Raw genomic sequence first — 24,048 nt, 5'->3', positions numbered from 1 at the left:
CGGGGCCCAAAACGGACAATATCGTGCTACGGTGGTGGAGTCGGGCCCGGGAAGTGGTCCCGCCGTGAGGGAATGGTAAGCGCAAAGCGGACAATATCGTGCTACGGTGGTGGAGCGGGCCCGGGAAGTGATCTGCCCCGGGCCGGGATGTGACAATTTGGTATCAGAGCCTAACCCTGGTCGTGGTGTGCCGACGAGGATGTCGGGCCCCTAAGGGGGGTGGATTGTGACATCCCACATCGCCCAGGGGAGTGGTCCTTAAATATATATTCCCATCCCTACCTAGCACGAGGCCTTTTGGGATCTCACTGGCTTCGGGTTCCGTAGGAACTCCGAAGTTAAGCGAGAAGGAGGCTAGAGCAATCTCATGATGGGTGACCCACTGGGAAGTTGCTCGTGAGTTCTCAAAAACAAAACCGTGAGGGAATGGTAAGCCCAAAGCGGACAATATCGTGCTACGGTGGTGGAGCGGGCCCAAGAAGTGATCTGCCCCGGGCCGGGATGTGACATCTTTGATATTACGCGTATTGGAACTCTTTGACTCATCTCAAGAACCACACCCGTTCTTCCCGGAGGAAAAGAATCAGTTTTCTTCCCGGAGATTATATTTTGGATGCAAAATTTGATGTTTTTGTGATATTGCTACCCAAAACAAGAAGTGATATTAGCAATTCTCTCTCCTCCACCTACTCCCCGTCGCCTTCAGTGCCATCCGGAGGTACCCAACTTTCCAATTTAAAAAACTAGGGTTTTTTTTTTTTTTTTTTTTTTTTTTTTTTTTTTTTTTTTTTTCTGTCAGTTAGTTTGGGAATAGTGACTACCTTACTCAATGGGTGAGATTATGAGTGTTAAGAGCAACTCCACCCCTATCCACTTTGTGCCAGCACCCAGCCCATTTATCCACTTAATTGAACAGTAACAGACTCAATGAACAGTAATAGGCCAAAGCATCTCCACCCCAAAAAAAAATGTGCTGGCACCTAGTCTAAAAATGCGCTGGCACAAACGATCTCCACCCCTACAAAATGCGCTGGCACCCAGTCCATTTAAAATATTAAATAATTTTTTTATAAAATAATAAAAAAAAAATAGTTTTAATTTCGAATAGGATTTTTAACCAATATAGGATTTTTATATAAATAAATAAAAATATTGTTACCTCATCCGCTAAACTTGTCCCACTACGCAAATTACCAGAAGCATGAGAGAGGGCGTTTTTCCAACAAGTAAAGGATGCGTTGAGTTTTTTCCAACGACCTTGAAGACCTTGACTAGATCTGGCATCTTTTCCATGTACATCTTTTCCATGTACATCGTTGAACGATTTCGTAATTTTACTCCACATTTCTCGCTTATCCATCTCATTACCCGTAATCGGGTCATGAGTAGTGCGAACCCAACATTCACACAACGTAACATCTTCACTGAGCTTCCACGAAGTCATTTTTTTCTCTCAAAGTGTACAAAATATTCAAATGTAGAAAGTGTAGAAAGTGTAGAAAATATTGAAATGTGGTGTAAGGTGGAAGATGAGGGTTAGGTATTTATAGAAAAAAAAATTTAATTTTTTAAAATTTTTCTGTATTTTTTAAAAAAATTTTGACATTTTTTAATTAATTTTTAATAAATTTTAATGTTGTAATTAATCTGGACCGTTGGATTTGAAAAATAATCAAATCCAACAGCCAACACGCTGCCACGTGGCCAACGGTCAAATTTCTGACCGTTGGGCCTTTTTTTTTTTTTTTTTTTTTTTAATTTTTGGTGAAATAAACGTGGACCGTTGATCTGTGATCGGACGGTCCAATTTAAAATTTAAATTTAAATTTTTTTTACCGTTGGAAATCCAACGGCCTACAAAAACTAGCCGTTGGAAATCCAACGGCTCTAAGGTGGCCACGTAGCACATTCCCGGACTCATGCAAGTTGGCCTGCACGCGGACCCCGCCGCCTGCAAGGCCTGTCGGCTACTCGCCCCGCAACCCGCGTGTGTTGCACGCGCCAAGACACAGGCCGGGGAATGGGTCTGTCCATTTTGGGCTGGGCTGTTGACTGGCACGGGCTGGGTGCCAGTCAATTGCACGGGCTGGAGCAGAAAAATGTGGTGCCAGTCCATTTTCTTCACTTGGTGCCAGTCCATTGGGCATGGGCTGGAGTTGCTCTAAAAGAGATTGGGCATCTACAGAGCCACGGAAAATCCCCAAGTCCAGTTTTGATTTTTCACTCTTTTCATTTTCTTTTTTTCTTGCAGATTCGTGAAAAGGATTGGGACTACAAAGTCGAATCTCTTCCGTAAGTTTTCGATTTTTTTTATGTTGGCTTTGTAGTTTGTCACTGATTTTGGTATTTTAGATTGCTTTTTGGGGAATTTAAAGTTACCCAGAAACTCCAATTGCATAATTTGTGGATATAATTTGTTGGTATAATCTTAAATATGCTTTGGTCTTTTTCAATTCACATAATTTGTTGATATAATCTTTTTTTTTATTTTTTATTTTTTATTTTTTGAGGTTTTCAGGATATGGGATTTGATCGAAATGTGTGATTTTTATCGTAAGGCTAAGAATTTTTACTAAATTATGCTTCAAGCTATGGAATTTACTTAACTGTGTGTTTTACTACTACGTTTACAGACTCTATACAAGAGCAGGGGATGGAAATCGAAGCGTTGGAAGAAAATACTTGCGGATGACTTCAAAGGTGTCTGCTATATGGTGCTTCTGCAGACCAACATTTGTTATAAAATTTGTTATCTGTTTCATTTTTTATTATCACAGGTAGTGAAATTAATAGGAATGTTCTTTTCTGTTGTTTTCGATATGCCAGAAATACATTCGGGTGAGAGCGGGTTAAATACTTCCAAGAGGTGTTTTCAAATAAAAGTTATCTCCAATGGTAGGTATCTCCTTCTCTTGCTGTTTGCATTCTACTGGCATAATTGTTACAACAGCATAATGTCAGGTCGAGAAAGAGTCTTGCTCGGTACAACATTTCAACTCTCAATCTTAATCTTTTATACTCAATTCTCAACCTCATTTGTTTTGGTCCTGTCAAGCTTGAATAGGGATTACAAACATGGACTATTAATCGGTAGTGGGTATATATGCGTTTCATTTAGTGGTTTGCATTACTAATATCAATTCCCTGTCTACATTCTGCTCATTTCTTTTTGGTTAAATAGGCTTTGGTGCATTGAATTAGTGGAGCATTTAAACAGAGATACAAACAGAATTACTGCATTACTAAGGTATTTCCTTTATTTCATTCTTAATTTGTTAGATGGTAGACAATCGCACAACATGTTTAATATTTACTTTGAATGCCGTCAAAGGCATCATCTTTTTATGCTTACTTTAGAACAAAACACTAATTAATCTTCACATGAGATAAGACTTTACATTTTTCGTACTTGAGTGATTTCAACACCATCGTGATCAATATTAAGCATGTACGTGCTTTTGCTTTCCAAACGGTTGGAGAATAGTGTTTTAGATTATGTCAGGAACCTTCAGGTGGAGGTTTTTTTTTTTTTTTTTTTTTTTCACGGTAAGTAGAATTTAAAAGGAAGGTCATGTCCAAAGACTTGCGTACGAAAGCAAAACACCAGAAACACAGACGGGAAACCATAGAAATGGTACAAAAAAAATAATAGCAAAAGGTGACTGCATGAAGGGTAAGCGACTTGAAGTAAAACTTCAGTCTCGACCCCATTTCTAAGAACCAAGCCCCAGAGAAAGATAGGATAGGGTTAACAGTGCAAAAGGAAGTATCGTCGCCTTCGGATTTGAAATCAATAGACGAATATGGTATACACAAGGTTGATGTGGAGTGAATGTAGAGTGTGTAGAGTAATTCGGGGTCCCCGAATCGTAAGCGATTTTTTTTTCATTCATTCATTGATTGATTGATTCAAGGTAGCTGTAGCTTGCTTCCAAGTTCAAGTGCTAGCGATAGAATAGGTAGAACACTATGACACGATGACACGATTATAGCACAACACTTTGACACAATTATCTAATCTGCCTCACCAAATGACAGTGTCTGTTTTGTCCATGCATTTTTATGTCACCTATAAATGAAATAATCCCTTTTTTGTGATCCTTAAGTCAATTCATTCACCCACCATAAAAATCAAATGAGTAAAATACATATTATTTGTGTCTTTATTGTTCTGTTTTCTATTTGGTACTCATATGTTCTTCAAATACGACACACATCCTTACTTCTTTATTGTGAGTACTCTTCATTTCATGTTATATATTTTCTTGCCAAAGAGTAAATAGGTAGAAAAATTAAACATTTGTACGTGGCTTTATCAAGAGGAGTTTCAGCGTCTACAACAAAAGTCTTGGTAAAGAAAGGAGAATTACACGGTCATGAAGGAGTCTTCACAAGAAATGTTGTGTACAAAGATATTTTGCTTCCCTCGAATTCAACATAAGGTTACATTCTTTCTCTTAATGTTTAATTCCCTTTTTCAACTTTTAATGCAATTCAATCACAAATAATGCTAATATTTGATTTTAACTAAACGCATTAAATTTTCAACAGGATGAAACGATATGAGTTCATGATATGTTTTGCTGTCAAGTGTGTCAAGGTCAATTGAAGTTTTTGGATTGTTTTTATACTTTTTATTTAGCTTTTAGTTGCAACTAAATTATAAGGATCTTCTCTGTTATTTATTACTTTTTTTTTTTTTTTTTACATATTCTAGACAAAATGCTTTAAATTCCTGCCTGTATTATTAGAGATGATAATCGCCTTCATTTTATGTTTCTATACATTAAACCAATCATCGCATGTAAATACATCTAAAATGTATAAGTCGTGCGTAGCGCGCCGTGATTAAAAAAATACCTTTCACACGCGCTTGAAGTTATATCTTAACCATTTATAAAAGAAATTAAACCTCTCTCAGTCTCTCTCAGAACCTCCCAAACTCTCAATCCCTCTCCTCGACGACCCCGACCCTCTCTGTTTCTTCTACGGTGACACCACACCGCATATCACACCACACCCCACCACATGGTAATTTGCACCACACTGCCCCACACCTGCAAGCTCATCATCTCTAGCAACACTGCACCGTCAAATTCATCGCCCAATCCCACCCAATTCATGTTTCACCTCTGCGCTTGCACAAATCTCTCTCCCTCTCAACCCTCCACCACCCATTCCAATATTAGGTAGTCGATGACCACCTCTCTCTTAGTCCGCACACAACTCCACGAAAACTCCTTTTGTTTCAGCCGTCGACGCAAAGCTCTGCCAATTCTCAACCAATTATCTATATCTATGTGCAACTCCCTTGCAAATTATTTTGTGTCGTTGGTTTTCTTGGGTTTCCCCAGCCATGTAGAAGCCCAAGAAAGAGAGTCCTAGCAGACTCAAGCCTTGCTAGCATTTACTCCCTACAGGCCCATATGCTTACACTATTTCCATGTGTTCATCCAGATGCATTGCTTCTTATAAGGGAAGAGGGGATGCAAGAACCAATGGAACAGTAAGCCAACTACCGCGGATTGGCTCCAGAGAGGAAGTAGCAGAACACCGATTATCCAAGAGGGTTCGAGTCAGATTGTTGCCTACGGTAGAGGTGGTAAGATCTCAGAACTAACGGGAGATTTCTCCATGGCATTGGCTTTTGCACTCGAAAATGGACGCATCTAGCACAAGTTCAATGCTTTAAATGAAGTTTATAAAATTAACGATTTAAGTTTATATAATGAAGATACATTATTCAAAAAAGGTGAAATATGTTCATTACCTTGACTGAAGAACGTAAGTATGGAAGGATTCTACTATAAAAAATAGGGGTGGGCATAGAAACCATAGAACCTCGCCAAAATGGACCATAAAATACCATGTTGACAAAAAAAAAAGTCAACTTAGGTTCAAGAACCGGACCAAACCGTTCATACCAGTTTCAGTTTTGGTTTTCATCTTGAAAGAATCGGGCAAACTGAAGTGAATGGCTATTTTAAATAATTAATTAAAGTTTATTAGTGGTATACAAGCATCATTAGATAAGTGGTCAAAACCAAATTGGTTTAACCTAGTGCGACTGCACTTAATCATTTCTCAATTAGGTTTTGTGTTTTTTCTTTCGATCGAATCGTCATTCCTCAGTGCCTCACTCTCTTTGATCCTCCTCCTCCTCCAGTCCTTCCTCTCATGATATTGGAATCAATTGTAGTAATGCAAATGGGCATTCAAGGCCAGGTAATGTATTCCCTTCTGTGTTTTTTATATGGTATTTGACTTCGTCTTGTACGTTGTGCTCTCAAAAATTTAATCATGCCATCATGACGTATTTTCAACCAGTTACCAATTTTTGGGTTGGGACGTTTTGATATAGACGCCTCGTTTTTAAATGTCATCGGTTAAACATCTATTCCTTTTGCAAATTTGATTAAACATTTTCCCTACAATTTTGATACTTTGATTTTATTTCATTAGAAGTCTATTCACATTAGCATTCCCTTTTTTTCTCCTATTTTTATGTATCTCTTATTATGATGATTTAATTTTTTTTTATTAAAATATTTATTTTAGTAAATTAAATAGAATGTAACAAAACTCGTTGTTATGTACGTTTGGTTATATCAGTACGTCTGATTATAATGGTACATTTAGTTAATTGATACGTTTGAATTTTTTGTCCATTTGGCTTCTTGGTACCTTTGGATTTTTAGTACATTTGAATTTTGGTACATTTAGTTTTTGGTACATTTGAATTTTTGGTACGTTTGTTTTCAAAACATAAGTTTTTTTACTTTTTGTCCTAATAATGAGGAATTACTTTGATTAATTATTTTTTTTATAGAAAGAGTCATTAACAATGTAAAAGTTTAAATTACTTTAATTAACGGATAATAGCCTTTTTTGTTAATTCAAAATTATATGATTTATCGTTATTATTTAGCATCATCTATAATAATAAGGATTTATCTCCGATCAACTAAAAGTTGTTTTAGAGACTTATCTACCAAAAAACAAGGTTGTCTAGAGCATTGTGTATGAATCAAACATATTTTTAAACATTCCAAAAAGATAAATATTCATTTTAATATAGTTTATAATTGGGTACATTTTAATTCAGGGTTGGTACGTTTTCGTTTGACGTTGGTACGTTTTCATTTAATATTGGTACGTTTCCATTTGATGTTGGTTTACATTTAGATTTGAAAAGTTTAAATTTTTGGACTTAAATATAGTTGAAATTATTTAAAATATATAGCAGATATTTAAATGTAAATTAATTTCAATTAATCTGAAATAATCCAAGTCTAAGTATCTTAATCAAATGTTTCGAAAGCTTAATCAAAAACTCAAAAAGCATAAATGTTTAGCCTATAAAAGTCTAAAATAAAGCATCTAATTCTAATTTTCTCCTTTTTGGTTCTTGGTTTTCTTACAAAGTCGGTCTCATATTCGTTATTTGGGCTGCAAGTAATAAATGCCCCAGTCTCCTTTGGATCCCAATTTTAATATCATCTCCTTGCTTCATTAGCCCATACTGCTCCCAAAAGAATATTTGTCGTTAAAAGGATAAACTCTAGACTAATAATACAAGAATTGCAACAATTCAATTATTGAATCAATTGATATCTTTAATGATTTTTCGGCGAAATAAAAATGGTGTTTCAAAGTCTTGACCTTGAGTAAGGACATATTGGTCACTACATTTTGGAAAAGGATCATTCTCGGATCATTTTTTTAGGGATTTGGGGATCTTGTGATCATGACTGTTTATTGTACATTGTATGGTCATAAATTATTTTAAATTTTAAATTTAAAATGAAATGTAAATAATAGCCAACAAAAACTAATCGCACGATATACAATGAACAATTATGATCACAAAATTTTTCGAATCCCTAGAAAAAGAATCCGTCGAGGATCTTTTTTTTTTTTTTTTTTTTTCGTTATTGATATGCAGTAAAGATAACTCGTCCTCCTTCGTAGTAATGTGGTGCAAAACGGTCGACGAGCGGGCAACGGGTGGTTATCGAGATGATGGGGTGATTGACTTTTTGTGAGTTTATTTGTATTTCTTTAATTTTTATTATTATATAAAGAAAAGAGTAAATTATATTTTGCACCTTTAAGTTTTAGTGGGATTGCAACCTCATACAATATCTTTAAAACATTTCAATCTTATATATCTACTTATCATTTATTTTCATTTCATACGTTAGTTAAAAAATCTGTTAAGTTAACTGTTAAATGATAACGTGACAAACATATAGTCCTTGAAAAGAAAAAAAAAAGAATAAAGCTTTAGTTAACTAATAGTCGCACGATCCCATTAAAAGATAGGTTTTTTAGTCAAAATAGTCCATGAGATTTGCATAACACATCATTTTGGTCCCTAAGATTTGAAATCAATATAAGTGGTCCTTGAGATTGTCCATTATCAATCATTCTGGTCATTCTATGCAAAATTATGTTAAATAAGGATCAAAATGACAAATATACCTTCAATTTAATAAATAATGGGCCAAAATGATTTAACAAAATTAAGGGCGCAATATTATATGAAAAATGTTAAGGAGATTCTTTTAAAATGAAATTTTATATAAATTTCTATCACCTCACAATTTAACGTTATTTTTGTTCGAATATTAGAGACCATTGTGCAAAAAATGAGGGGTTAGAAAGTTCACACAAAGTCACACTTTTACGAGAATATCCTTATATTATATTGTACACAAATGAGAAAATATTATTGAATTGCGAGAAGGGCAAGGAACAGTGGGAATTTGGTGTCATGGCTTCAACAAAAATATTAGGACAAAATTGACCCTCAACAAAAAAAATCCAAAACCAGCCCAATATAATATATCAAATAATGCATGGGTAATTTGGTAATTTGATTATCATAAAATATAATATAAATATAAGTGGGAAGAGAGAAAAGAATAATTAAAAAAAAAAAAAAAATGAAAGGATGAGTGCAAGTTGATGGTGCCCATGTGAAGGGGAAAGAAAAATATAATAAAAAGTACGAAAAATCATGAATATTGTGTTGAAACATCTTATAAGTCATGCGTAACGCACTGTGATTCAAAAATGTCTTTTGCACACAGTTGTTTATTAAATACAATTTCTCTATTTTGAAACACTTTAGAGGTGTGTAGTGCCACTTATATATACAAAAAATCTCTCGCACGCGCATAATAATGTGATTCAATTAGTTATCAAATGGTTTTTTTTTTTTTTTTTTTTTTAAATTTTAACAAACGATGTTATTTACACTAAGGGGGAGAGAGTGTGCTTAGCCTCACAATGGGCTACCAATCAGTTGTTTATTAAATATTATTTTTTCTAATCTTAATGTAAATTCAATAAAATGTAGATGGAAGTTGAAAAACCGCTTTTATTAATGTGGATTCAGCTGCTTTGATCCGTTCATCGTACATCGTGCAGTTAGTTTTTGTCAGGTATTATTTTTGTTTAATTTTAAATAAAAATATTTAAAATGATTTCTAATCGCACAATGTACGATGAACGGATACGATTCAGGAATCTCTGGGGTCCTCACAAAGAAGATCCGGATTCCTTTCAGGGTGACCCAATGGAAATTGAAACAAAGGTGTTGATTACGTTGGAGTATCTAGCTAATGATGGTGTATGTGAGTGGGACTAACAATGCCCCATGTGGTACCAAGACTACGGAGAAAATGATCTTTTTTCAGGCAAAATAATAACAGTTTTATTAGCATTAGTATAAACTTCAAATAGAGTATCTTGGATAAATCCTAATGATTCCCAAACACAATGGATTCCAAAACAAAAAACAAGGCCAACTTGGCCAATCTAATAGCCCCCATATTGGCGGATCTTTGGATGTGACTAGCATGATAACACATCCAACACTCCAAAGCCAAAAGTACTTCAATCTCGGCAACTACAAATTCAATCACATCATAACTCGCCTCATGAGAGACTCTGTGTACAAAATTGCCAGCAAAACTAGTAAAGGAACAATATTTACATACAAGCAACGCCAACTTAAAAAAGGAACTACAAAATAAAAAACTAGTGATGATTACAAGAATGACTCTGCACTCAAAACTACCAACGAAGTCATCAATTGCATTATGATAAATCGTACCAATGCCATCATAAGACATGAAATAAAAACTCAAGCTCAAAAAGACAAATCTAACATGGACGAAAGCCGCACTATAATCTAGAAAACCCACATCATAAAAATTCAACTTCATCTCTTGCCAAACCCACACAGAAATGGATCATCTCCGGATCCCTTCAACCAAATCCACTCAATCAAAATTTGATTAAACGGCTACAAATAGGGGTCTCTTTAAAAGTTATAATAATTTTAGCCGTTGAATCAAATTTCAAAAGCCCGGATTAGGTGATTGGATGGATTTGGTGGAAGGGATTCGGAAATGATCTCTTGCCAACCCACACTACCCAAAACAACCACAGATGGGAGATTTTGAGAGACTGATTGGTTGAAAAAAAAAAAAAAAAAAAATCACTTAGCGGCTTAGGCACAATAGTTTACATTTTTGGTGACAAAAAAGACTTATAAATGCACTTTAGCCTCTCCTTAACCAGTATTGTGTAATTTACACGCATCAGAAATCTAACCCAAAATATACTCAAATAAAACATGGTTATGAAATTTGTTTTCAATCAGTGGATCATCCTGTAGCGGTTAAGGATGACCGTTATTCAATGTATAAAAATTCCAAATGCTAGACCAATTCTAGTGTAGAGTTTTTTTTGTAAGATTATTTTCGTGGCGGCAATGATATTAAAATAATGCACAGATCACACAGAAGACAATCCTATCTTACTTGCAAGTTGCATCGAACAGAAAAGTAAAGGGTCCAAACCAACCATGTCATAAATAATCAAAATTCGTCAAGAAAAATGTGGGACTGCGCGATTTAACCATTTGGTCGTTCTTTAGAAAATTGTATATTGACAAGAAAATATTATGGGATAAGTTTAAATAATAAGTCTAAAGCCATGTAGAAAGTTGCCGAAGAAATATCACACTTTTCACGAATCAGCTTGATGCTCCTTAATTCAATATTTGACTAATGAGGTTATAATATTAAAAATAGCAAATTATAATATCAAATAACGCACCATATGCGGGTTCATATGTTAATTATTTGGAGTACACATCCTCTTTGGATTTAAAAAAAACTGAGCATAAGGATCAAATTATCCGGATATTTGAAATTTGATCTAACGACTACAATTATTATAACTTTTAGAATGATCCCTTGTTTGTAACCGTTGAATCAAATTTCAACGGCTTGAATCATTTAATCCTTAGACTTAATTTTTTAAAATCTAGAGAGAATTTGTACTCAATTATTTGAGGGTTCTTTCAAGGTGATCCAACAATGTGAAAGTTGAAACAAAGGTGTCAGATTAAGTTGCACGGTGTTAGATTAAGTTGCAAGTGTATCTAGCTAATGACGGTGTGTGTGAGTGTAACCCATAAGACTCATTATTTTATGAATTCTGATCCTCTGCATGTTTTTTTCCCTACCACACTATTTCGTTGAGGAGAAATGATAAGGGGCTCCCTCATTCGAACCACCAACTCTGCTTTGGTATACATTTTGCTCGGGATCAAAAGTATGTTATTGCCTCAATGCCTAATGTGGTACCAAGATTATGGAGAAAAGGAATTTTTTGAGGCAAAACGATAATGGTTTGATTAGCATTTTTTTTTAAAAAGTACAAACTTCAATAGAGTGTCCTAAATCAAATTTGAGTGATCCTTAAACAAACAGTTCTAAAACAAAAAATAAGGTCAACTTGACTAATCTAATAGCTACTATATCGACGGATCTTCGAGTGTGACTAGCGTGATAACACATCTAGCACTCCAAAGTTAAAATACTTTAATCTCGGCAACTAAAAATTCAATCACTTCAAATCCGTCTCATGAGAAACTCTACACAAAAAATTGCCAGCAAAACCAGTAAAGAGCACTGTTTACATATACATGCAACACCAACTTCAAAAGAAACAAATAGTGACCGTTATAATAAGAACTCTACACACAAAACTACCAACGAAGCTATCAGTTGCATCACGGTAAACCCCATCAACGCCACCATGAGACATAAAAGAAAGACACAAGCTCAAAAAGGCAAATTTGACATGGACAAAAGCCGCACTATACCTAGACAACCCACACCATAAAAATTCGGCTCCATCTCTTGCCACACCCCCACACTATCCAAACAACCATAGAGGGAAGATTTTGGGAGAAAAAATGGAATGAAAAAAGGACAAAAAAATAAGTGACAGAGAGCTCAAATCTAAGCAAGTTTAGACACAAACTTAATCACCACAAAAGGGACTAAAATGATTAGTATGTCATCAATGTGTGATAAAAAATTACTTGGTAGTTTCGTCACAACAGTCTACCTTTTGGGGATCAAAAAGACTCACAGATGCATTTCAATCTCTCATTGACCATTATCGTGTGATACAAATGCGTTAAAAATCTAATCCAAAACATACCGTGTATTATATATAAGTATGAAATAAGTTTTCAATCAGTAGGTCATCCCTTAGCGTGGGGTCAATGATATTTTTTCAGTAGATCATCCCTGACTGGAATTGTCCCCTATGTATAAAAATAATGAGCGCTAGACCAATTCCAACGTAGAGTTTGTTTTTTTTTTTTGTAAGGTTATTTTCGTGGGGTCAATGATATTAAAATTACACATCACACAGAAGACAATCCCATCTTACTTGTATGTTGCAACGAACAGATACGTAAAAGGTCCAAACCAACCGTGTCACAAAATAATAAATCTTCAAAATAATCAAAATTCGATAAACGTCTAGAAAAACGGGGGGGATTGAGCAGTTTTACTATTTTGTCATCCTCAATTAAATTGTATTTTTTTAAGAGTTATGATAAGGAAAGGGTATTTTTAAATTTTAAGGGAAGATGATCATTTTCTGAGCTCAGGATGGAGATCCTCCTAATCAGGTTATTCAAATCATTCAAATTTAATCGTTGAATTAAATTTAAATGGTCTGGATAACCTGATGAGAAAGATCCTCATCCTGAGCTCATGAGATATCCTATTCTATTTTTAACTACTTTGAATGTCTCATTTTTATATCTTCTGAACAGCACTTTTAGAAAAGTAAGCAATCACGTCATTCTTAATTAAATTGTCATTAAGGAGTTTTAAAAAGCAAGGCATAATTTCAAGTATTTTGAATGTGTTACTATTTTTATATTTTGACTTTGTAACGATGGATAGATAGAATATAGATAACAATATTTTTGAACCATATTATTGCTAACTTATTATGAAGCTAAACTCAATTTCATTCCTTTAGTGTAGAAAATATTGTTTTTTCCAAAAATAGAAGAAGGTATTTTTGAAAAGTAATCAATCACGTCATTAACAAGCGAGAAAAGTCTTCCAAAAGCTACATAACGTAGCACCAATATGAGTAATTGCTTTAAAGAAATCACAAATGAAGCAGCCCAAGGAGAGCACCAAAGCAGCAGTTGCTGCCTTCTCTAAATGGTCCCTCTGTTCTTCTCCAAAAAGACTCTTAAACTAACCAGGTTTTGTTTTCATGTAGTGAAAACATGATAACCCGTAAATAACTAACCATTAATATTATTACACGTATTAATTATGATTCAAAAATAAAATTAAATATATACGGATCGGTTTTGTTAACCGTACCCTAAAAGTTTTGGGAATCGATTGCCAAACCGAGCTTCGGGTGGGATTCAAGCAGCTTAGTCGGTTTTTTTTTTTTTTAAATGCCCAGCCCTATGTTCTACGTAGAACCCAACATAATTTTTTCTCTTAATAATTAAGATCCACATAAACAAATTCATCAATTATACCTTTACTTTACAGATTTTACATTTTTCTAATTCTTAAAGTATTCCTATTGCATGTTTGATGTACACAATTAATTCTATGTGGGTTCTTAGGTTCGATTCTCGCTAAAGTTAAATTTGAACCCCATTATTACTAATTCATTGTAAAACTTAGTGCACTCTCCATCCTTTTAATGTAGATAATATCATTCGTTAAAAAAAAATTATAATCTATCTTTTACCTTTTAGTTAGTCATAAGTTTTTCATTTCTCCCCTCAACTAGGAGATAAAGAGTTATGTATTTCAATACAACCATACGTAATAATCAAGCCCTTTCTCCTATATATACGTGTGTGTATGACAAGGCGACAAATCAACTTAAGCCTTCACCCAGTTCAGTAAAAATCATTTTGCCTCTAGCTTTCTAATGATAGTTGCAAAAATGGATTCTCTCCCTTATGCTAACTCTATCACTGCTGGCCTGTTCACAGTAATCATCGTGTTCTATTACTTATCTCGAAGATGGAGAGCTGCCAATCACAAGGGCAAGTTATCACCACCAGAAGCCAAGGGTGGATGGCCTATATTTGGTCACCTTCATTTGCTCGGAGGCTCCACACCTCCTCACATAACTTTGGGAGCCATGGCGGACAAGTACGGACCCATTTTCACTATCCGCCTTGGCGTCCAACCGTCGTTGGTGATAAGCAGCAGTGAGATCGCAAAAGAATGCTACACAACCAACGACTTGAGCATACTCTCTCGCCCAAAGATGGTGGTTGTAGATCACGTTAGCTACGACTATGCCATGTTTGCGTTCGGACCACCTGGACCCTATTGGCGAGAAATTCGCAAGATCGTTACCTTGGAGTTGCTCTCAGTCCGGAAGGTTGAGCTGCTCAAGCACGTTCGAGTGTCGGAAGTGGCTACTTTCTTAAAAGAATTGCACGAACTTTGGAGTACAAAGAAAAAGGAGGGCTCGAAAGATGGAGTGGTTGTAGAGCTAAAGCAATGGTTTGCGGACATGATGCTGAACGTTATTCTTACAACGGTGGCCGGAAAGCGGTATTCGGTGGCTGCCGCTGGGGATGAGAAGAAAGAAGCGCGTAGGGTTCAGACTGCATTGAGGGAGTTATTTGATTATCTGGGCATGTTTTTGTTGGGTGATGCGGTTCCTTATCTGCGGTGGTTGGATTGGGGTGGACATGAGAAGGCAATGAAGAAAAGTGCAACGGAAATGGACGCCATTATTGCAGAGTGGGTTGAAGAGCATAAGCAGAGGAGAGCAAAAGGTGATGCAAAAGGAAAACAGGACTTGATGGATGCGTTGCTTTCTGCGCTTGATGGTGCAGACCTTGGCGGTTTTGATGCTGATACGATCACCAAAGCCACAAGCGTGGTACGTATATATAATTCATTAATTTTGCAGGCAAATAATTAACCAGAAAAGGCTGGAGGTAGACACTAAACACATCAAGATTTTATTTTTACTTTTCAATACTTATAAGCTAATTGCATGGTCTATAAAAAGAAAATGAAAACATTAGACAAGAATTTTTTTTTTTTTTTTTTTTTTTGAAAACATATGATTTCCAATTTTATATATGACTCATGTGGTATATTTGTCTGCTCATCAATGGATGATGGTAGAGATATTATCTTGTTAGACTGTATCTGTAGATCATATGATGTGGTGGTTGATGGTTAGATTCTTTCATTAAATCTTTAAGAATAAAATTCAACTATCAACCGTTACATTCTTTGATTTACAAGATGTGATTTAAAAATATAATCCCTTTAACATTTTCGTCGCTTAAAGAATGTATAAATGTTAATCAAGCAAATATTCCTTGGGCAGGCTATTATTGCAGGAGGTGGTGATACCACCATGGTGGCAGTGACGTGGGCAATATCGTTATTGCTGAACAACCCTCACGTTATGAAAAAAGCTCTAAACGAACTGGACACCAAAATAGGCAAACAAAGAGTTGTGAGTGAGGAAGATATAAGCAGCTTGGTCTACATCCAAGCTATTGTAAAGGAGACATTACGTTTGTACCCAGGAGGACCATTAGCAGGACCGCGTATATTCACTGAAGATTGCACCATTGCCGGCTACCATATTCCAAAGGGCACCCGGTTCATCCCAAACTTCTGGAAGATCCAAACTGACCCGAAATATTGGCCTGAGCCATTCGAGTTCAAGCCAGAGAGATTTCTTACCACGCACAAGGATGTTGATCTGAAGGGTCAGCATTTTCAATTTATTCCTTTTTCAAGTGGTAGAAGATCATGCCCTGGTTTGGCATTTGGTCTTCAAGTGGTGCAATTTACATTGGCTAGTTTTCTGCATGCGTTTGAAATCTCAAACCCGTCGAGTGCACCAATTGATATGACAGAGAGTTTTGGAATGACCAACGTTAAGGCAGCTCCACTCAATGTTCTCATCAAACCTCGCTTATCTTCTGAACTTTATGGATAAAAGAAGAAAATATAGAATATTATGTGTGCGATATGAATAAGAGATTTTCGTTGTTATTAATTATGTATAATTATGTGTCCATCTTTGTAATCGTAATATCAATAAATCAAGGAGTGTGATATCCACACATCACATTTTATTTCTCACACACCTTTTTAATTTTCGACCGTCGGATCAGATAAATTGAAGAAGATCAACGAACAAAAATTATCAAAAGATGTGTGAGAAGTAAAATGAGGTGTGTGGATATAAAACCTAACAATAATGAGTGTTTGAGAATGGGCATATTTAGCAATAAAAAAGTACCCCAAAAAAGCCTCTATTTACATTTTCAATTGGGCTATCTTTTGGGTCTCTTGCCTCCGGATTTTTTTGTTTTTCAATTTGTTTGTAAAGAACCCACCCATTTGCCAATACACAAACAAAACAAATTAAAATAGTCCATCTGCGATTATTATCAAAAAGCTAATTTTGATTAGGTTTTTCTTATTATTGATTGAAAAAACTGAGAGATTTTCATTACATTAACTTGGGTCTAAACTGTTCAGAAGTGCAAAATTTTGCATAGCAATGATATGTTTACTGCTTACATCACTTTGCATATATCAAAATATGGTATTTCTAGCATTATTTGTAAGACAAGAAGGAAATCCCAAAAAAGGGAATCCGATCCGAAAAATTTGAGCCCAACTTGAGAAAAACCAAACCTGAAAATCCCGAATTATTCAATAATCAAAACCGAACAATTCTTAAAACCTCGGTATAAAATTGGGACTAAAACGCGGTATGTTCGATGATACAAAACTAAACCAAATATAATTATATATAATATATATATATATATATATGTATTTGAAATATATGTGGCCGTTAGATTTGCTTGAAGTTAGATCTCAACCGTTAATAAAAAAAAATAAAACTCTCCCGAACCTCCCAGACTCTCAATCCCTCTGCTCGACGACTCCGAACCTCTCTCTCTGTTTCTTCTCCGGTGACACCACACCACATTGCCCCACACCTGCAAGTTCATCTTCTCCGGCAACACTGCACCGTCAAATTCATCGGCCCAATCCCACCCAATTCATGTTTCACCTCTGCGCTTGCACAAATCCCTCTCCCTCTATACCCTTCACCATCCATTCCAATATTAGGTAGTCGTTGACCACCTCTCTCTCTCTCTCTTAGGCCGCCCACAGCTCTACGAAAACTCCTTTTGTTTCAGCCGTCGACGCAGAGCTCCGTCAATTCTCAACCAATTATCTATATCTATGTGCAACTCCCCTACAAATTATTCTTAGTGTCGTTGGTTTCCTTGGGTTTCCCCAGCCACGCAGAAGCTCAAGAAAGAGAGTCCTAATGCTTATGCTTTTTCCATGTGTTCATCCAGATCCATACGCTTATTCCGAGCACATTTATAGAGGAAGAGCGGATGCAAGAACCAATGGAACAGTAAGCGAACTACTGCGGATTGGCTCCAGAGAGGAAGTAGCTGAACACCGATTATCCAAGAGGGTTCGAGTCAGATTGTTGCTTACGGGATAGGAGGTAAGAGCTCAGAACTAAAGGGAGATTTCTCCATGGCATTGGCTTTTGCACTCGAAAATGGAGGAAAGCTCGGGAGGACGGATGCATCTAGCACAAGTTCAATGCTTTAAATGAAGTTTATAAAATTAACTATTTAAGTTTATATGATGAAAATACATTATTCAAAAAAGGTGAAATATGTTCATTACCCTGAGTGAAGAACGCAAGTTATTGATATGCAGTAAAGATAACTCATCCTCCATCATAGTAATGTGGTGCGAAACGGTCGACGAGCGGGCGAGGGCTGGCTGTCGAGATGATGCGGTGATTGACTTTTTGTGAGTTTATTTGTATTTCTTTAATTTTTATTATTATACAAAGAAAAGATTAAATTACATTTTGCAACTTTAAGTTTTAGTGAGATTGCAACCTTATATAACATCTTTAAAGCATTTCAATCTCATATATCTACTTATCATTTATTTCAATTTCATACGTTTGTTAAAAAATCTGTTAAGTTAACCGTCAAATAATGACGTGGTAAACATAGAGTCCTTGAAAAGAAAAAAGAAAAAATGAAAAAAAAAAAAGAATGAAGCTTTAGTTAACTAACAGCCGCACAATCCCATTAAAAGATAGGCTTTTTAGTCAAAATAGTCTATGATATTTACATAATACATCACTTTGGTCCATAATATTTGAAATCAATAGAAGTGGTCATTGAGATTGTCCAATATCAATCATTCTGGTCATTATGTGCAAAATTATGTTAATAAAGATCAAAATGACAAATATACCTTCAATTAACAATGGGCCAAAATGATTCGACAAAATTAAGGCCGCAATAATATATGAAAAATGTTAAGGAGATTCTTTTAAAATGAAATTTTATATAAATCTCTGTCACCTCCCAATTTAAAGTTATTTTTTGTGTGAATATTATAGAACATTGTGCAAAAAATGAGGGCTTAGAAAGTTCATACAAAGTCACACTTTGACGAGAATATCCTTAACATTTCTTATATTAAATTGTACACAAACAAGAAAATATTATTGAATTGTGAGAAGGGCAGTGAATAGTGGGAATTTGGTGTCATGGTTTCAACAAAAATATTAGGACAAAATTGCCCCTCAACCAAAAAAACCTAAAACTAGCCCAATATAATATATCAAATAATGCAGGGGTAATTTGGTAATTTGATTATAATAAAATATAATACAAATATAAGTGAGAAGAGAGAAAATAAAAAAATAAAAAGAAACGAAAGGATGAGTGATAGTTGATGGTGTCACATCCCGACCTGGGGCGGATCACTTCCCGGGCCCGCTCCATCACCATAGCACGATATTGTCCGTTTTAGGCTTACCATTCCCTCACGGTTTTGTTTCTGGGAACTCACGAGCAACTTCCCAGTGGGTCACCCATCATGGGATTGCTCTAGCCCCCTTCTCGCTTAACTTCGGAGTTCCTACGGAACCCGAAGCTAGTGAGCTTCCAAAAGGCCTCATGCTAGGTAGGGATAAGAATATACATATAAGGATCACTCCCCTAGGCGATGTGGGATGTCACAATTGTCACATCCTAGCCCAGGCGAGACCACTTCCTGGGCCCGACTCCACTGTAGCACGATATTGTCCGCTTTGGGCCCTGACCACGCCCTCACGGTTTTGTTTTTGGGAACTCACACGAGAACTTCCCGAGTGGGTCACCCATCATGGGATTGCTCTAGCCCCCTTCTCGCTTAACTTCGGAGTTCCTACCGAACCCGAAGCCAGTGAGCTCCCAAAATGCCTCATGCTAGGTAGGGATGGGAATATACATATAAGGATCACTCCCCTAGGCAATGTGGGATGTCACAGATGGTGCCTAAGTGAAAGGGAAAGAACAATATAATAAAAAATAAGAAAAATCATGAATATTGTATTCAAAACATCTTATAAGTTGCGCGTAACGTGCTATGATTCAAAAATGTCTTTTGCACGCGGTTGCTTATTAAATACTATTTCTCTATTTTTAAACACTTAAGAGATGCATAGTGCCAGTTATAAAAAAAATCTCTCGCACGTGCATAATAATGTGATTCAATTAGTTATCAAATGGTTTTTTATTTTTTATTTTTTTTAACAAACGATGTTATCTACACTAAGGGGGAAGGAGTGGACTTAGTCTCATAATGGGCATCAATCAGTTGTTTATTAAATATTATTTTTTCTAATCTTAATGTAAATTCAGTAAAATGTAGACGGAAGTTGAAAAACCACTTTTATTAATGTGGATTCAGCTGCTTTGATTTGTTCATCGTACATCGTGTAGTCAGTTTTTGTCAGGTACTGTTTGTGTTGAATTTTAAATAAAAATATTTAAAATGATTTTTGATTGCACAATGTGCGATGAACGAATACGGAGATTCACGAATCTCCGGTATCCTCACAAAGAGGATCCGGATTCCTTTCAGGGTGACCCAATGGAAATTGAAACAAAGGTGTTGATTATGTTGGAGTATCTAGCTAATGATAGTGTATGTGAGTGGGACTAACAATGCCTCATGTGGTACCAAGACTATGGAGAAAATTATCTTTTTTCAGGCAAAATAATAACAGTTTTATTAGCATTAGTATAAACTTCAAATAAAGTATCTTGGAGAAATCCTAATGATTCCCAAAATAAAAAACAAGGCCAATTTGGCCAATCTAATAGCCCCCATATTGGTGGATCTTTGGATGTGACTAGCATGACAACACATCCAGCACTTCGAAACCAAAAGTAGTTCAATCTCGGCAACTAGAAATTCAATTACATCATAACTCGTCTCATGAGAGACTATGCGTACAAAATTGCCAGCAAAACTAGTAAAGGAACACTATTTACATACAAGCAACGCCAACTTAAAAAAGGAACTACAAAATAAACAACTAGTGACGATTACAAGAATGACTCTGCACTCAAAACTACCAACGAAGTCATCAATTGCATTATGATAAGTCGTAAAAACACCATCATGAGACATAAAATAAAGACTCAAGCTCAAAAGACAAATCTAACGTGGACGAAAGTCGCACTATAATCTAGAAAACCCACATCATAAAAATTCAACTTCATCTCTTGCCAAACCCACACGGAAAGGGATTCTCTCCGGATCCCTTCAACCAAATCCACCCAATCAAAATTTGATTAAACGGCTATAAACAAGGGCCCCTTTAAAAATTATAATAACTTTAGTCGTTGGATCAAATTTCCAAGTGTCAGGATTAGGTGATTGGGTAGATTTGGTGGAAGGGATCCGAAGAGGATCTCTTGCCAACCCACACTACCAAAACAACCACAGATGGGAGATTTTGAGAGAACATTAGTCTGAAAAAGGACAAAAAAAATAATTGATTGAGAACTCAAATATAGGCAAGCTTAGGCACGGACTCAATCACCACAAAAAGGACTAAAAGAATTAGTATGTCATTAATGTGTGATAAAAAAAAAAATCACTTAGTGGCTTAGGCACAACAGTTTACTGTTTTGGTGACCAAACAAAGACTTACAGAGGCACCTTAGCCAAGTATTGTGTGATTTACACGGATCAGAAATCCAACCCAAAATGCACGCAAATAAAATATGAGTTTGAAATTTGTTTTCAATCAGTGGGTCATCCCGTAGCTGTTATAGGATGACCGTTAATCAATGTATAAAAATCACAAATGCTAGACCAATTCTAGTGTAGAGTTTTTTTTTTTTTTTTTTTTTTTTGTAAGATTATTTTCGTGGGGGCAATGATATTAAAATCATGCACAGAAGACAATCCTATCTTACTAGCACCTTGCATCGAACAGATAAGTAAAGGGTCTAAAGCAACCATGTCATAAATAATCAAAATTCGTCAAGAAAATGTGGGACTGCGCGATTTAACCATTTGGTCGTTCTTTAGTAATTGTGTATAGACAAGAAAATATTATGGGATAAGTTTAAATAATAAGTCTAGAGCCACCTGTTAAACGATATTACACGTTTTAACCATTTGATCGTTCATATTATCCGTTTACTTTAACGGATATTACACGACACGACCTATTAAACTATTGAGTATAACATAAAAATAACATAAACACGAGAAATACGACATAAATACTAGGTCTAGGGATCCTCTTTCAATTTTAAGTACTTTGAATGTCTCATTTTTCTATCTTCTGAAAAGTACTTTTAGAAAAGTAGGCAATCACGTCATTCTTAATTGAATTGTCATTTTAAAGAGTTTTAAAAAGGAAAGCATAATTTCAAGTATTTTGAATGTGTTACTATTTTTATATTTTGGCTATGTAAAGATAGATTGATAGAATATAGACAACAATATTTTTAAATCATATTATTGCTAACTTATTATGAGGTTAAACTCATTCCTTTTTCTTTAGTGTAGAAAATATTATTTTTTCCAAAAGAAAAGAAAAAGGTATTTTTGGAAAGTAATCAATCACGTCATTAACAAGTGAGAAAAGTCTTCCACAAGCTACATAACGTAGCACCAATATGGGTAATTGTTTTAAAGAAATCACAAATGAAGCAACCCAAGGAGAGCACCAAAGCAGCAGTTGCTGCCTTCTGTAAATGGTCCCTATGTTCTTCTCCAAATAGGCTCTTAAACTAACCAGGTTTTGTTTTCATGTAGTGAAAACATGATAACTTGTAAATAACTAACCATTTATATTATTACAATTATTAATTATTATTCAAAAATAAAATTAAATATATGTAGGTCGGTTTGGTTAATCGCACCCTAAAAATTTTGAGAACCGATTAAGGTCGATGCGGTTTGATTAATGGGTCAACCTGTTAAGCACCCGTTAAATAACGGGTCATTTTGGGTGAACCCACGAAATCTGTTAACCACTGTTAACACCCGTTATTGAGAACTTTTGTGTAATTTCAATGGTCAATAATGAAACCCTCCTTCTGTCTCCGAGAAGTTTTTGGTGGGGGAAGGAGATGAAATGCAGAATGTGCTCTCCAGGTGTTTGATGAAATGACCTTGTGAAGATGGAAGGTCATGTCGTCGACTTCAACGACAATGTCGCTCAGTAATCCAGTGGTGCAGAACTTGCAAAGACCAGATTTTGAAGCAAGTTTTGACGAATTGGTTCATTGTTTTCAAATGGGTCTCCGGCAAAAAAATCGAAAAGGTGAGGTTTTTTAGAGAGAAATGAATAATTTGGTAATTTGATTATCATAAAATATAATATAAATATAAGTGGAAAGAGAGAAATGAATAAAAAAATAAAAAAATAAGAAAATGAAGGTGAAAGTTGATGATGCCCACGTGAAAGGGAAAGATGTCACATCTCGGCCCGGGGAGGATCATTTCCCGGGCCTGTTCCACCACCGTAGCACGATATTGTCCGCTTTGGGCTTACTATTCCCTCACGGTTTTGTTTTTGGGAACTCACGAGCAACTTCCCAATGGGTCACCCATCACGGAAAGGGATTCTATCCGGATCCCTTCAACCAAATCCACCCAATCAAAATTTGATTAAACGGCTATAAACAAGGGCCCCTTTAAAAATTATAATAACTTTAGTCGTTGGATCAAATTTCCAAGTGTCAGGATTAGGTGATTGGGTAGATTTGGTGGAAGGGATCCGAAGAGGATCTCTTGCCAACCCACACTACCAAAACAACCACAGATGGGAGAGTTTGAGAGAACATTAGTCTGAAAAAGGACAAAAAAAATAATTGATTGAGAACTCAAATATAGGCAAGCTTAGGCACGGACTCAATCACCACAAAAAGGACCAAAAGAATTAGTATGTCATTAATGTGTGATAAAAAAAAAATCACTTAGTGGCTTAGGCACAACAGTTTACTGTTTTGGTGACCAAACAAAGACTTACAGAGGCACCTTAGCCAAGTATTGTGTGATTTACACGGATCAGAAATCCAACCCAAAATGCACGCAAATACAATATGAGTTTGAAATTTGTTTTCAATCAGTGGGTCATCCCGTAGCTGTTATAGGATGACCGTTAATCAATGTATAAAAATCACAAATGCTAGACCAATTCTAGTGTAGAGTTTTTTTTTTTTTTTTTTTTTTTTGTAAGATTATTTTCGTGGGGGCAATGATATTAAAATCATGCACAGAAGACAAACCTATCTTACTTGCACCTTGCATCGAACAGATAAGTAAAGGG

At 35.6% G+C, this 24,048-nt stretch overlaps 1 protein-coding gene and 1 long non-coding RNA gene across 7 annotated transcripts; both read left to right on the top strand.

Annotated features, from left to right (window-relative positions):
- The first annotated feature begins 515 nt into the window (after nt 1–515).
- On the top strand, nt 516–5,783 carry LOC137715183 (uncharacterized). 6 transcript variants are annotated; one of them, XR_015956202.1, is made up of 7 exons: nt 516–718; nt 2,252–2,292; nt 2,634–2,700; nt 2,827–2,895; nt 3,182–3,247; nt 4,321–4,442; nt 5,458–5,783. It is a non-coding gene; the product is annotated as an uncharacterized LOC137715183 (long non-coding RNA). The 6 variants fall into 6 exon arrangements; XR_015956204.1 differs by having other exon boundaries at nt 4,284–4,442; XR_011065547.2 differs by having other exon boundaries at nt 4,275–4,442.
- Nucleotides 5,784–14,235: 8,452 nt separating this feature from the next.
- On the top strand, nt 14,236–16,499 carry LOC137719251 (strychnine-10-hydroxylase-like). The gene is made up of 2 exons (XM_068458409.2): nt 14,236–15,270; nt 15,730–16,499. Exons 1-2 carry the CDS (start codon nt 14,299–14,301, stop codon nt 16,351–16,353), a joined length of 1,596 nt encoding a protein of 531 aa, XP_068314510.1. The 5' UTR covers nt 14,236–14,298; the 3' UTR covers nt 16,354–16,499.
- The last annotated feature ends 7,549 nt before the right edge of the window (nt 16,500–24,048 follow it).

Source organism: Pyrus communis, chromosome 15, assembly GCF_041283825.1.
Source record: "Pyrus communis isolate YQ-2024b chromosome 15, ASM4128382v1, whole genome shotgun sequence".
In the NCBI taxonomy this organism is placed as follows: Eukaryota; Viridiplantae; Streptophyta; class Magnoliopsida; order Rosales; family Rosaceae; genus Pyrus; species Pyrus communis.
Note: the sequence above shows the minus strand (reverse complement) of the source record. Positions and strands in the feature narration are given on the sequence as shown.